Genomic DNA, 14,382 nt, shown 5'->3' with positions numbered 1-14,382 from the left:
TCACAAAGCAGGGAATTTGAACCTATAACCTCTGATTCCAAATGAGGTGCTTTTTTCTAATGTAGTATGTTGCCTCCTGACAACTAGAAGTCTTCAAGACAAGGTTAAATATAACATGTTCAGTATGTTATTTAAGATAACAGGAAACTGTATACTATTATTTACACAAAGTTCCATAAAAATGGTTGATATAAAAAGTTTTTGTCACTTCTGCAAAATGTTTGGACTAGAAAACCTCATATCTCCTCCAGCTTTAAAATTTTACATTAAATTTAAAATTTAAGTCAAATTAAATTAAATTTTACTATTAAAAACTTTTAAGTCCAATTTACCTGGAAAACTAACCTAGACAGAACATCTATTGCCAATGATGCTGGGTTAATGAGGCATTACTATAGTAGGCTACGACACATGAGCTGGAAAAAAGATCTGTCTAGAATTTTATAAATAAATCCTGAGTAAAATGATGGCAACATCATCTTAGAAAACATTTTACTATGGTATTTCACAAAAGAAGCAAATGCTACATCTGTTACATTTACACTTAACTTAAAATTAAGTTTTTTGGGTTTTACAAACAATACCAAAAAATGTAAATTTATCTTAAAAGAAGACTTTTATTATACTAATTTGGAGGATTCTCTTCTAACCACCTATTTCATCTCATATTCAAGGTTCTTAAGTATTTCACTTGTTAAAAATATAAATTACAGTATTAATATTAGCTTGGATTTCCAGAAAAGATCTAAAATTAAATAGCTTGCTTTCAAATTATATACTTGATTAGTTATTTATTAGCAATAAATAAATGTAATTTATTTTTCAAACTTTAATTATTTTATTTCACATAGCTATTCACATGGAATTGTTAAGGCCTTGTCAATTTCACTGCTTTTATCAGGCATAAGTCCAATAATACTGCAATATTTAAATTGTAAATACCACAAGGCATTTAAAAATTCAAATACAGTAAAGACTTTCTTCACAAGTTTCCATTTATATAAAACTTACTCATACATTCAAATTTTGGAGTCCTAACAATAATAGTCTACTGAGAAAGGCCTAAAATCATTGTATTTTAACGTTGTCTGTCATAAGAAAAATTGTGTGAAAAATAAAATTTAAATTTGACTGCCTGCTTTCAATTACATTTTATTATTAAAATATACAATGGTTTAATCTTTTAATGTGATTTTATATTACAAAACTCTTGGGCTTTAGTGCATTGTAGAAAAGAAGAAACTAGTGTTTCCTGACCCTAGTTTGCAAGACCACACTATAGTTAAATTTCCCAAAAGTCTTGAAACAAAATTAAATTTAGTTAACTTCTTAAAACTAAATGTGTACTTTTGAGAGGAAGGAAGGGGAGGAAAAACTAAATATGAATACCATGAATCAAGCAAAATGAGTAAGGAATAACTTGTTAGGCAGAACAGGTCAACTCTCAAGTACAGACATTCCATCAGTTATCTTGGAATATGGAACTTTTCAGGACAACCAAACTTGCTTGGTGGCTACCATAGCCTTGACCTAACAAAACGTCTAAAACTTTTGCAAAGTCAATAAATACTCTGTTGAGTTTCTTGCACTTCTGTGCAGCAAAAGTCCTGTCCATTGGACCCAAAGTAGTTACCAAAACTTTTCAAGTCATAATTGTCATTTCTAAACCTGTCATTGTACACCAGAGGGAGGAGGAGGAGGCAGGCATTGGAAAGTGCTCCAAATTCGATCATGAAAATTTCTTTTGGAAGATGAAGCATTCATGATGACGATTAGGAGTGATTTTTTTTAATCATCATACAGGACTACAATAATCAAGCGAGGAAAAAAGAAAGCAGATATAAAGGGGGTATTTGAGCACAAAACTCAGCAAAAATGGTGTTCAGATACATAACTGGGCTCAGATTAGGAGCCAAAGATTATGTAAGCCTTTAATTAGGAGGATGGATAAAAAGATATGGGTGAAGGAAGAGGAGGACCAAAGAGCAAACTGAGCACCACCCTTACCACAGTCTACAAAAAAAAAGCACTAGGTTTGGAGAGGGCTAGGCTTCAAATTCCAACTGTGCCACTTACTATGTGAATTTGGGCAAGTCACTTGAGTTCCCTGAGCCTCAAGTTCTTGTCCATTCTCAAACTACAATCCTGTGACGGAGGACACTGAATGAGGGTATGAACCACATCTTAACCTATCTTCGTATCTTCCCCTGAACACCTGTCACAGTGTACTGCATGTACTAGGTGCTTAAAAAAAGTGTGCTCACATCTATTTTGATAAGAATAAAGCTTTATTATTCAAAAATAAATTAACCAGTGACTTCAGAGGACTGAAAGTGAAGTATGACTATGATCAATGGTACAGAATGAAGCATAAACTTTCAGGTATAATCAATATGTGGATTTGCTTTGCTTGGTTATACTTATTTATTACAAGGGAGAGCCCTATAGGGAGAAGGTCAGGAAGGAGTGGTGATGCAAAAAGAAATCATCAATGAGGCTTTAAAAAAAGAAAGAAAAAGTACATTAACCATTCCTCTCAACAACCTTCCAAAGTAAATAATTATCTTTTATGGAACAATAATGCTAGAACAGACTTAGAAAACTTTCTGGTTAATCTCCACAAATCTAAAAAGACTATATTCAGACCTCAGAAAAGAAATGTATATCTTTTAGGTAACTGTAGAGGGACAGGCACAAAATCACTCTGCATGCATTTTAAAATGGTACTTTTGTTATCATCCCCTCTTTGCTGTTCCTTTTCCTCAGAATATGTATTTTCAGTGATAGTTCTTCTACTTTGGAGCTGTCTACTTCATTAACGCAACTGAAATACATTTCTGATGCCCAAAGAAAACATTATTCAGGCAATTTTCAAGTGTACTGATTGAGGAGAAAACAAAGGGGGAATCTAATTTGCTGTCAGTCTTAAGAGGTTTTATATTAAAACCACAGTGAAGTATATTTTGTTTACATAACACTACACATTTTATAATATGATTTCCCACACACCAGCTTAGCCTCCAAACCAACCTGGACCTTTCAAAACAAAAGGGGAAAAATGAGAATATTGCATATAATGTCAAACACAGTCACTACATTTGGTTTTGTTTAACTATCATCCTTTGTTATAAGGGAAGGCCATAGCAGGGTTGGTGGATGGAGAATTAATATCTGAAAATCATAATATAGAATGAAATGGATTGCTTACCTTTTTTTTAAGGCAACTGGGGTTAAGCAACTTGGCCAGGGTCACACAGCTAGTAAGTATCAAGTGTTTGGTCTGAGACCGAATTTGAACTCAGGTCCTCCTGACTTCAGGGCCAGTGCTCTCTATTCACTGCGCCACCTAGCTGCTCCCTGGATTACTTACTTTTAAAAAATAAAAAGGTAACCTACTTTTGCCCATTTTCACCATTATTCAATAATGTCTGCAAGTTCTAAACATGATTTACAAATAAAAATAAAATGGCACTATATTTACATTAAATTAGACATGGAACAGTGGGGAAAGTATGAGATTTACACCAATAATGAAAGAAATGCAAATTGAAACAACTCAAAGGTTTTATCAAATACCTATCAGATTGGCAAAACTAATTTTAAGAAAGGTAAATAACAAATGCTGGAGGGGCTGTGGGAAAACAGGTATGACAATACGCACTACTGGTGGAGCTATGGATTGGTACAGCCATGGTAGTCTGAACTATGCTCCAAAAGTTATTAAGCTGTGCACACCCTTTAACCTAGCAATAGCACTACTATGTCTATACCCCAAGGAGAAAAAGAGCAAAAAGACACATGTACAAAAATAGTTATAATAGCCTTTTTTATGGTGACAAAGAATGGGAAACTTGCAAGGGGAATCCATCAAATGGAACATGTCTAAAGTTATGATATATAAATGTGATGGAATATTACTGTGCAGTACTCAGCACAGTATGTGGCTCATAGTAGGTACTTAATGAATGACTGTTTATGGTACTGCATTGTATTGAAAGAAATGATAAAGGGGACAATTTCAAGAGAAATCTGGGAAGATTTGTATGAACTGATACAGAACACTATGAGAAGAACCACAACAATTTATACAAAAACAATATTTGAAAAACAAACAACACTTAAGAACTCTTGATCAACATAATGACCAACCACAAATTCCAGAGGACTCATGAGGAAACATAATAGTCACACCCTAACAATGAAGTAATGGAGGATTCAGAGTACCAGTGAGATGCATATGTGTGTGTATATTTGGACATGGCCAATGTGAGAATTTGTTTTGCTTAAGTATAAATATTTGTTATAAGAGCTTTAATTTTCTTTTTGGAGGTGGGAAGTGGGAAAGATAAAGCAGATTCTGAAAAGAAAAAAGTTAAAGCAATTAATTTCTTCTTAAAAGAGAAAGAAAAAGGGCAGCTAGGTGGTGCAGTGGATAGAGCACTGGCCCTGAAGTCAGAAGGACCTGAGTTCAAATCTGGCCTCAGACCAAATGCTTGACACTTCCTAGCTGTGTGACCCTGGGCAAGTCACTTAACTCCAACTGCTTAAAAAAATAATAATAATAAATGAGAAAGAAAAGTACTGAATTTAGAGTCAGAAGATCTAGAGTTCAAATCCCAATACTTGTGTGAAAAATCACTTAACCTCTTCGATATTCAATTTACTCATCTGTAAAATGGAGTTAAACTACATGATACCTAAGGTCCCTTTTATCTTCTAATGATCTATGAATAGAAAACTCTGAAGTAATGAAATTAGATTAAACATAATAAAATATTGCTCAAAAATATCTATGAAGTACATTATAGATTTCCATATCTCATTACTCATCTATACTAAAAAATAATTTTTATACATTTGAGTTTAAATTTATCAAGCTGGTCAATGGAAATTGTCTAATAGCCACTTAGTAAAAAAAAAGTAATGAGTTCAATCACTTAGTTTTTTCACTGTAAGGTCTTATTTCTATTTGAAATTAAGAAAATTAAATGTCATCAGTCATAACACTGAGAGAAGGCCCTCTACTAAGTGCATTTCTCCTCCCTCTAGATGGAATTAACGTCTCTGTTAAGTTTCTATCACATTAAGATTTCCATCAAGGGGACGCATTCTCTATGCATTCATCCAGTCTTTGACCATCTCATAAAACAATGAGTAAATGCCTTCTACATACATGGTTCTTTGCTTGGTCCTGGGGACAAAGGCAATCCAAAGAGATTTTGAGAAGCTTACATTCCACTGGGTAATACAACATATATAAATAAGTAAATACAAAATAATGTGAGGAAGAAGACAGTATTGACATACAAAGGACAAAAAGGAATCAGGAAGGTTTCTCAATAGAGGTGACACAAACCTGAGTCTTGAGGTAACTAAGTACTTCAAAAACTCAATTTAATGCTATCTTCTAGAGATAGCAAGTTATCATTCGGCTAAGATAATATTAGTGAGTTATTTTATATTTGGAAATAGCAATCCTACTTTGTAAGTACTATTCTCTCAATCAGGTTTCCTCAAATTGGAAATAAAGATAATCCAAGGGAGGAAGAAGCAAGGGGGATCTAAGGGACATAGATTTCCAATCTGGAACCGCTTTGCTACTTTTTGGTAAAATAAACTTCCTCTTCTGAACCTATGCTCTCTCCCTCCCTTGCTGGCCCCTTCCAAGTGGTCAATATTTAATCAATATTTATCACTTATTATGTTCTGAGCCCTGTTCTGAACTTACCACTTCCCTCAATATATTTTCTTTTTCTTTCAATCAAATTAGCCTCTTCCCTCGCAGTTACAAGAGAAATTATTCTACTACTACTACTACTAAGTCTCAAGAAAATTTTTAATGCAAAAGAGAGTGAACTCTAGGTATAAAAGTTTGGGAGCCATTATTCTGAGCAATCATATCTACCTACTTCACAGTAGGTGTTGTGAGAAATAAAGAACGTAACATGTGCAAAATCACTTTTAAACTAAAAGGCTATGTGACAATCTGGAAAAAGTTAAAATATTCTAAAATAAATGATGTTTTAAAAAACTACTAGGGTAATTTTAGGTGTCCAGAAGTTGCACTATTAAAGATGTGCTGTGATGTGACATAGTATTTATTATCTATGTAATCTGCTATGTTTATTACTTTTGCTGGTGTGCTAGTTAATTTATTAACAATTAATTGTGAAAAAACATTATATATTGTAATGGTGCTCCAGGCATGGGGTGTGACAGTTCCTATCCAATGCCTAGCTTTGTAAACTAATAGGTGCCAAAGAAACTAGAGTATTACATAAGCTCATCCAAATAACAAGATGATAGCCTACTGGTTTGCTGAGAAACGGATTTTTTTTATTAACAATGATATGTCCGAAATCTATTTGGCCAAAAGCTAAAGTTAGTATCCTATTCGCTACATTACAAAAAGCAATAAAAATTGTTTAAAAGTATACTAATCACTAACAGGCACTCTTCTGTAAAAAGCAAATTATGTAACTAACTAATAAATATGGCACTTGAGTCTATGATGAGAGAACAAGCATTTATTCATTTATTAAGTGCTTACTGTGTGCACTATGCTAGATGTTTTACAAATATTATCTGGTTTGATTTGTAATGAAAAGAACAAAAATAATGTTTTAAGTTGTACACAACTAGTTTTCAGAGAAACATTACAAAACTTCCTACTTCCGGACAGCTCATTATTTGGTTCAAGTGTTCACATTCCTATATTAGTCACAAACCCAGAAGACAGGGGTTTTTTTTCTTACTGTTTCCCTAATGCCTGGGTGTTAAATGTCGTTTGCTGAGACTTCATTAAATCTTATGAAGTGAGATAAAGGTATATTCTAAAGAGGAATGGATAACAGCAGAATTGAAGGAGGAAGGAGCCACAGGTACCTACCTATATTGGAGAAGAATGACAACAATGTGAATGGTGTTGTCTATGCTCATCCAAATTGGAGGGTTTGGGTTTTGTGTTTTTAATTTTGGAGGTACTAGTTATCTTCCCACATTTTAAGCGGCATGTTAAACCAAAATCACGAGCAAGCACAGGACCTTGGGAGGTTTTGCACAGAAGAACCCTAACATACTTACGGAAACTAGGAACACCCCTGTGATCTCTCTCTGTCTCTCTGACACGAAACACTAGCGAATGATTAATTTTCATTAGGGTCTTTATGTCCATTTCTACACAGCCTGAGCTACATGTCACCGGGCACAGAAGGAAAAGAAACCAAGGTTAAGGAGAAGAAAAGCCAAGAAGGGAGGAGGCAAATGACCGAAAGGACTGCTTGCTTCCACACTGGGGTGGAAGGAAGAATGGATAAGTGAAGAGAAACCGTTTTCCGTGACATCGAAGCCTGCGGGGCCTGCAGAAAGAGGAAGAAGAGAGAGGAGACGAAGGAGAGAGAGAGAAGAGGAACGAGGGAAAGGGAAGGAGAGAGGGAGAGGGAGAGAGAGAGGGAGAAGGAGAGGGAGAGAGAGAGAGAGAGAGAGAGAGAGAGAGAGAGAGAGAGAGAGAGAGAGAGAGAGAGAGAGAGAGAGAGAGAAAGAAGGAGAAGGAGAGAAGACATGTCCCTGCGCTTCCTGGTCGCCAGCCCAGGCCACAAGGCCCCGGATGGGCGTCGCGGTGAGGGGGCCCAGCCGCTGCCCTCCACCTCCCCGTCCTCTCCCGCACCCTCCTCCGGGCCTTACACGGTGACGTGACCGGAGCCGCGAACCACCACGGGATCCGGCGAGTACTTCAGCAGCTGCTCTTCCAGGGCCCGCTCCTCGTCCTCCTCCTCCTCGTAGATCTCGTCGAAATCCGCCATGCTGAGGCCTCGCAGGCCCTCCCCCCTCCCCGCCCCGGCCCGAAGGGGGCTTGAGTCCTGGGGCTGGGGTGAGAGAACGACCGAAGGGTGAAGGCAAGAGTCGCAACCGCCGGCGCTCGGGGAGGGCCGCTCAGCTCGTCCTGCTCCGTCGCCGGTTCTCCTGGCGGGACTACAGGAGGGCAGACGGGGTCCCGGCCGTCACCGCCGCCGCCATTACCGTCAAGCAGTAAAAACACACAATGTCAACATCCGCTCCGGGGCCAACACCTCCACCGGAGCCGCCACCGCCGCCGCAGCAACTAAGGCAACCACAGCAACGGCAGAGGCACCCGCAGCGGGAGCCGCGGCCTAAGGCATCGCGAGACTTAGCGGCCAGGCGGCCCAGAGGACGAGCGAGCGGGGCGGGCGCGCGCGCGGGAGCGTGCGTGTGCGCGCGGGCCCTCCCTCTTCTCGCACTCCACGTCATCCCTCCCTCTCATCGGGCATGCGGCCAGCTCGCTACTTCTGTGCCCGCTCTCGGGATTCCACCTTCTGTCCTGCTTCCAAGAAGCCCGAGCGACTTCTTGGATTAGGAAAGGAGGAAGAGAGGAAAAGAGTGCTATTGCCTAGTTGCAGAAGACCTTGACGTTGGAGGGCTGGGCGGTGGGGGAAGGGGGCTGCCAAGCGAAGGAACACCTTCATTCCCCTCACCCCAACCCCCCCAGACACAGGAGCGAGCACAGAATTCCTACCCTGATTGCCAGAGCCCAAGGCTGCATGCATATCCCTTGGGGGTCAGATTGCAGTACTGATTTGTGATTCTGACACTGATTGCTGAGATCTCCAACCGAGAGACCTCGTCTCTACCGCAGTCCGTCGGTTTTTCAGACGGGGACCGTTTTGGAAGGCTGCCGCTTTGACAGACACATAGGTTCTACTGGAGGCACAGACAAACTCCGCCAAGCAGCCTCACCAAATTCTTAGGAGGCCTAAGGGCACCGGAGAGTTTTCCTGCCTCATTTACCCTCACCCACCTCCTGGAGCATCATCACACTTGAAGGGTCTCCCTCCTCCCCCTCCCCCAATATCCTCCAAGGAAAAGTGGAAAGATATAGGGTATTCCTAAAGTCTAACTTATCTTTTGTACAGGGGAATAGAGTGCTGGACCTGAATCGGGAAAACCTAGTTTCACAAACTGCTTCAAATGTTTACTAGCTGTGTGACTCTAGGCAAATTACTTAACCTGGAGGGCCTCGGTTTCTGCAAAAAGAGGGTATTGGTTTTAATGACTTCCGAGTTCCCCTCCAATAATGCCTTCTTCCCCCAAAGCTGCTCTGTGACACCTGTCAGAGGCACCACTTTTGATTAATTCTTACCGGTGCTACAAACTCTGCTGCCTTTGATTATTTTCTTTTTTTCCTCTCATACATTCAATCAGCTGCCAAGTCTTGTCAATTTTACAGCAATATCATATATGGCTCTGTATGTGTGTAACCATTCATTATGTGCCTACTGTGTACCAGGCACTGTGCCAGGCACTGGGATGCAAAAAAGAGGCAAAAGATAGTCTCTGATGAGGGCGACAACCTGCAAACAAATACATACAGAGCAAGTAATATACAGAATCAAGAGGAGATAATAGAGGGAAGGCACTGGGATTAAGAGGTGTTGGTGAAGCCTTCTTTTAGTTGGGACTTCAAAGAAGCCAGGGAGATCAGTAGTCATCGTGGAAGAGGGAAAGCATTCCAAGCATGGGGAACAACCAGAGAAAATGCTCAGATTCAAGAGATGGTGTGTCTTGTTCTTCAAACAGCCAAGAGGTCAGTGTCACTGAGTCAGAGTGAAGGGCAGGGAGCAAGGTGTAAGAAGATTAGAAAGGTAGGAGGGGGCTAGGTTTGAAGGGCTTGGAATGCCAGAGTATTTTGTATTTGATCCTGGAGGCAGAGAAAGCCACTGGACTTTATTGAGTAGGGAGTGAATATGATGGGACTTTGGCTTCAGGAAAATCACTTTAGAAGCTGAATGGAGTGGAGACTTAGGGCAGACAGACACACCAGCAGACTATTGCAGTAATCTAAGTGTGAGTTGATGAGAGCCTGAAATAGACTGGTGGCAACGTCAAAGAAGGGAGCATATTGGAGAGATGTTGCAAAGAAGAAATCAACGGGCCTTGGCAATAGATTGGATTTTCAGGGTTAGATAGTGAGCGATGCAGGATGACTCCTAGGTTGTGAGCCTGAGGTACTGGAAGGATGGTGTTGCCTTCTACAGCAATAGAGGAAGGTGGAGAAGGAGGATTTGGAGGGTGGGGGAAATAATGAGTTCCATTTTGAGTTTAAGATGTCTATGGGACAATCCAGTTCAAGTCTGAAAGGCAGTTGGAGATTTGAGACTAGAGGTTAGCAGGGTATTGGTGTAGGATTGGTAGATTTGAGAATCATCAGCATGGAGATGGTAATTAAATCCATGGTAACTGATGAGATCACCAGGTGAAGTAGTATAAAGAGAGAAGAGAAGAGGGCCCTGGACAGAACCCTGAGGGGCACCTAAGGTTAGAGGGTGTAATCTGGAAGAAGATCAACAAATGAAAAAAAAATGAGAAGGAGCAATCAGATAGATAAGAGAAGAACCAGGAGAGAGACTGGTGTCCCAAAAACCCAGAGAGAAGGGACTATCAACGAGAGAGTGATCAGTAGTATTAAAGGCCCCAGAGAGGTCAAGGAGAATGAAGAGCTAGAAAAAGGCATTGGATTTGGCAACCAAGAGATCATTGGTAACTTCTGAGAGAGCAATTTTGGTGGAATGATAAGGCAGGAAGTCAGATTGTAAGAGATTGAGAAGAGAGTGGGAGGAGGAAAGGTGGAGGCACCTATTGTAGATGGCCTTTTTGAGGAATTTAGCTACAAACACCAGAAGAGATACATAGGATTACAGCTGAGAGGGAAGGCTTAAGTGAGGGTTTTTTCAGTATAGGGAAGACAGGCATGTTTGTAAGCAGTAGGAAATACACCAGTAGAGAAGGAGAGATTGAAAGTAAGCGAAAGAGTGGGGATGACAGAGGGGGCAATTTGTTGGAGGAGTTAGGATGGCATGGGATTACTTGAACAATTAGTAGCGGTGTTAGCCTTAGAAAGTAGTAAGGCCACTTCATCATGTGAGACAGGGGTGAAGGAGGAGAGAATGGCAGAAAGAACCTAAGTGACAGGAGATGAAGAAGAAGAGAGAAGAAGGAGCTCACAGTGATTGGCCTCAATTCTTTCTGTAAAATATGAGGCAAGATTTTCGGCTGAGGTGGGGGGGTGGGGGTGGGGTGGGGAAGAATTGATGTACCAACCCAGATGAAAGAAAGTTTCAGGGAAGAGGTAGTATTTGAGTCAGGTTTTAAAGAAGGGATGGAAATTCAACAGGCATAGAGAAGAGGGGATGACATTCCATACATAGGAAAAGCCTGAGCAAAGGTACTAAGGCTGAACACTGTGCAGGTTTGGGGGGCATTGTCCAATCTGATGGGAGCATAGGGTTCACTGAGGGAGTAATATAAGAAGATTGGAAATATAGGGTGAGGTCAGATTGTGGAGGACCTCGAATAACAGCCAAAGAAGTTGAAATTCCAACGACTATGGCCATTGAATAGATTCTGATAAACATTAAGAAGGTGGCAATGGGAAAAGAGAGGAGGGGATGGGTAGGAAAGATATGGAGGTAAGAGAGAAGACTCAGCCTGGATATCTTAGGTGAAGGAAAAGAAAAAGTAACTCCATTGTACTCAGAATAGAGTACTGTACTCAGTCCTGGTACATAAAAATGAAAAAGAAACTATATTCTGCAATATAATTATTTATAAATGTGTTGCATCTCCTTCACCTAAATAGACTAAGCTGTTTGAAGAAGGATCTTAACTAGTTTAGCTTTGTTACTTCCCTCTATCAAAGCAGGACAGTGCTTTGCAGTTAATAAGTTGTTTGGTTGAATTGGATTTAGATAATCCAATCCTTTTACTACGATTGTAACATTGTAGGCACTCCCAGATTTGATGTAGGGAGCCAGCCATTGAGAATAAGAAGTGTTCTACGAGCCACTTGTCCTTCCTTCTCCTCGGAATGCCATCCCATTCCTTCTGCCCTTGTAGGGCAAGGAGCTAACAGCTAGGCAGGGGAGATGGTGAGGAGAAAGACATGAAGTACCTAGTATGTTCTCATGCTAAAGAATTACTTTTCCTGTAGAAACAATATCACAAATAACATTAAATTACAAATCTATCAAATTATGCTGACCACAAATATTCTGTTTAACCCATAATGTTGTTGAACTATATGATCAATTTATTATTTGGGCTATATTATGGATAAATGAAAATTTAATGGGCAGAGCTAAAAACCTGACTACCATTTGTCACATTGTTTTAATGGTCTCTATCTTCAAGGAATTTGTAATCAAGTGGGGTGGGGATATGGCAGGTAACAAAATGAGTTCTCTAGGGGAACCAGTCCCTAATTCATTCCCCTTCACCAAGGAATGACTTCCAACATTATTGCCAAGTGCCTAGTATGTAGAGTCATTACCTTCTTTGACTTCACATATGCCAGCTTTCTATCCACATTTCTAGGCTACAAAATTAGAGTTGTAGAATATTAGATTTCATCTGATTTATCTCAACAAATAAACCTCTGGCCAAATAGAGAGGTATTAGCAGAAACAATGATGTTGGGGATGTCACCATCACAATAGTCATTATCATCATCATCAACATCGTAATAGCTAGCATTTGGTTATTTAAGGTTTGCAAAGTGTTTTACAATTATTATCTCATTTTATGTAAGTCATCTGAAATCATTTTGTTTCCCTTTTTTAAAAATCACATATCAAGCACTGGGCCATATCCACAATGAATCATATTTGCAATCTACCCTTACATTTACAAAATCCCTGGAGAAAACCCTGGTTACCTACATTGATCTATGAAGGTACCCTGAACATCATAAACATTTTAAATGTAGAAGGTCTTCAAGAACAAAGATTGCTGAATTCTCTTAAAAGTCTTCTTTAAAACTTTACAAAAACACTTGTATAAAGAAAAATCCTAGGCCTTTGCCCAAGATATATGCTATGACTGGCATATCTTCCCTGCCCCTTTTCACCTAAGAATTCCTATCCATCCTTTAAAACAATACAATACAATAAACATTTATTGTCTACTATGGGCTAGGCACTCTGCTAAGCGCTGGGGATGCAAATAAGAAAAAGTCAAGTCCCTGTCCTTAAGGAACTTATCATCTAGTGGGGGAAGATCACAGACAAAAGGAAGCTGAAAAAGTAAGGGGAGGGGGAAAGGTGGAATTGAATTTAAAGAGCGTAGCTGGTGGGAAATGAAGAGTTGGCTGGGCAAACTCAGATGTCAACTCCTCCATATCCACCCATCTTTAATCCCCTCTCCCCAAGGACTTATCATAGCATTTTGTTCTATGCCTGTCTAAAGCACTCATGGAGACATACAGTTAGGACATGTACTATATATATAGTACATATATCCTTCTGGTAGTGAGAATGAAAATTATATAAGGTCAGGGAGAGTGTGTTTTAAAACATAGTAAAGGCTTAGTAAATCATGGAATTTCAGAATTGTAAGAGACCTCAGCAGCCATCTAGTCCAACCCACAGCTGAAAGAAATATTTGTTATAACACATTCAACAAGTGATCATCCAAGCTTTTCTCTAAGACCCCTCAGGGAAAGAGAACCCATTGCCTCCTGAGGCAGCCCATTCCACTTTGGGATATCTTTAATTGTTAAAAAGGTTTTCCTGACCAAGTCTAAATTTGCTTCTTTGCAACTTCCACCCCTTTCTCCTAATTCTTGCCCTCTAGGATTTAAAACAACAACCAAAAAACCCCCCATGAACCCTTTTCCATATGATAGCCTTTCAAGTACTTACAGGTAGTTGTAATACCTCCTCTGAGTGTAGTCCCCCTACTCTTATTCGTAGGTCAAGTGCCCAGAGGGCAGTTACAACTCCCAGGTTCCAATAGTTCATATGCCTCCGTTGGTGAGCTTCCCTTTCGTAGTCAGACAGTAGACATAAGGCAAAGACATTTTACTGAGATGACACTGTAAGAATAGTAGATAAAAAACATTCCCTCACCCTACAATAAATCCAGAATGTAGGCAAACATGATCATATAATAAATGTAAACAGCGTCTGTGGGAAGAATGGACATATACTTTGAGAAAATGGAAGTAAGGTCCACATGTAGGAAACACATGTGGCCAAGTCAACTTGCACTTCCAGTACTAGGATACCCAATATGATTTCTCTTCACATGAAATCCTCCTCCATCCCCAGTGTGGTTTGCCAGGACTTGTTTGTTCTCCCTTGAGTTCAGAGTTGACTCTCTTCCTCCTGTCAGGGATCACATTCCTTGGAGCTGCTCCCATCCTCAAATGACTACCATCCATCTAGATGTCTGTCTGGAGAGATTATGTTTCTTCTCCCTCCACGGGGTCTACAACTCTCTCTAACTGACAAACTCTTGAATTACTGGATAGGATGTCTCTTACTGGGTAAATAGCTCCACTGCTAAATGGCATCGCCATTGAGGGGTGGA

General features: G+C 39.8%; 1 protein-coding gene across 2 annotated transcripts in view; it reads right to left on the bottom strand.

Annotated features, from left to right (window-relative positions):
• CHIC2 (cysteine rich hydrophobic domain 2) overlaps positions 1–8,164 on the bottom strand; it is a 43,557-nt gene extending 35,393 nt beyond the window's left edge. The window contains exon 1 of one of the 2 annotated variants that reach the window (XR_013484127.1): positions 7,684–8,164. Coding sequence is in view for 1 of the 2 variants with exons in the window: in XM_020975300.2 (XP_020830959.1) it covers positions 7,684–7,802 (119 nt within the window). In the remaining variant the exon portion in view is untranslated. The remainder of the gene's footprint in view (positions 1–7,683) is intronic. The other variant, XM_020975300.2, reaches the window with a different exon arrangement.
• Positions 8,165–14,382: the final 6,218 nt, after the last annotated feature.

This window comes from Phascolarctos cinereus, unplaced genomic scaffold (genome assembly GCF_003287225.1).
Source record: "Phascolarctos cinereus isolate Bilbo 61053 unplaced genomic scaffold, phaCin_HiC Scaffold_9;HRSCAF=440, whole genome shotgun sequence".
Lineage (NCBI taxonomy): Eukaryota > Metazoa > Chordata > Mammalia > Diprotodontia > Phascolarctidae > Phascolarctos > Phascolarctos cinereus.
This window is presented reverse-complemented; position numbering and strand designations above follow the sequence as displayed.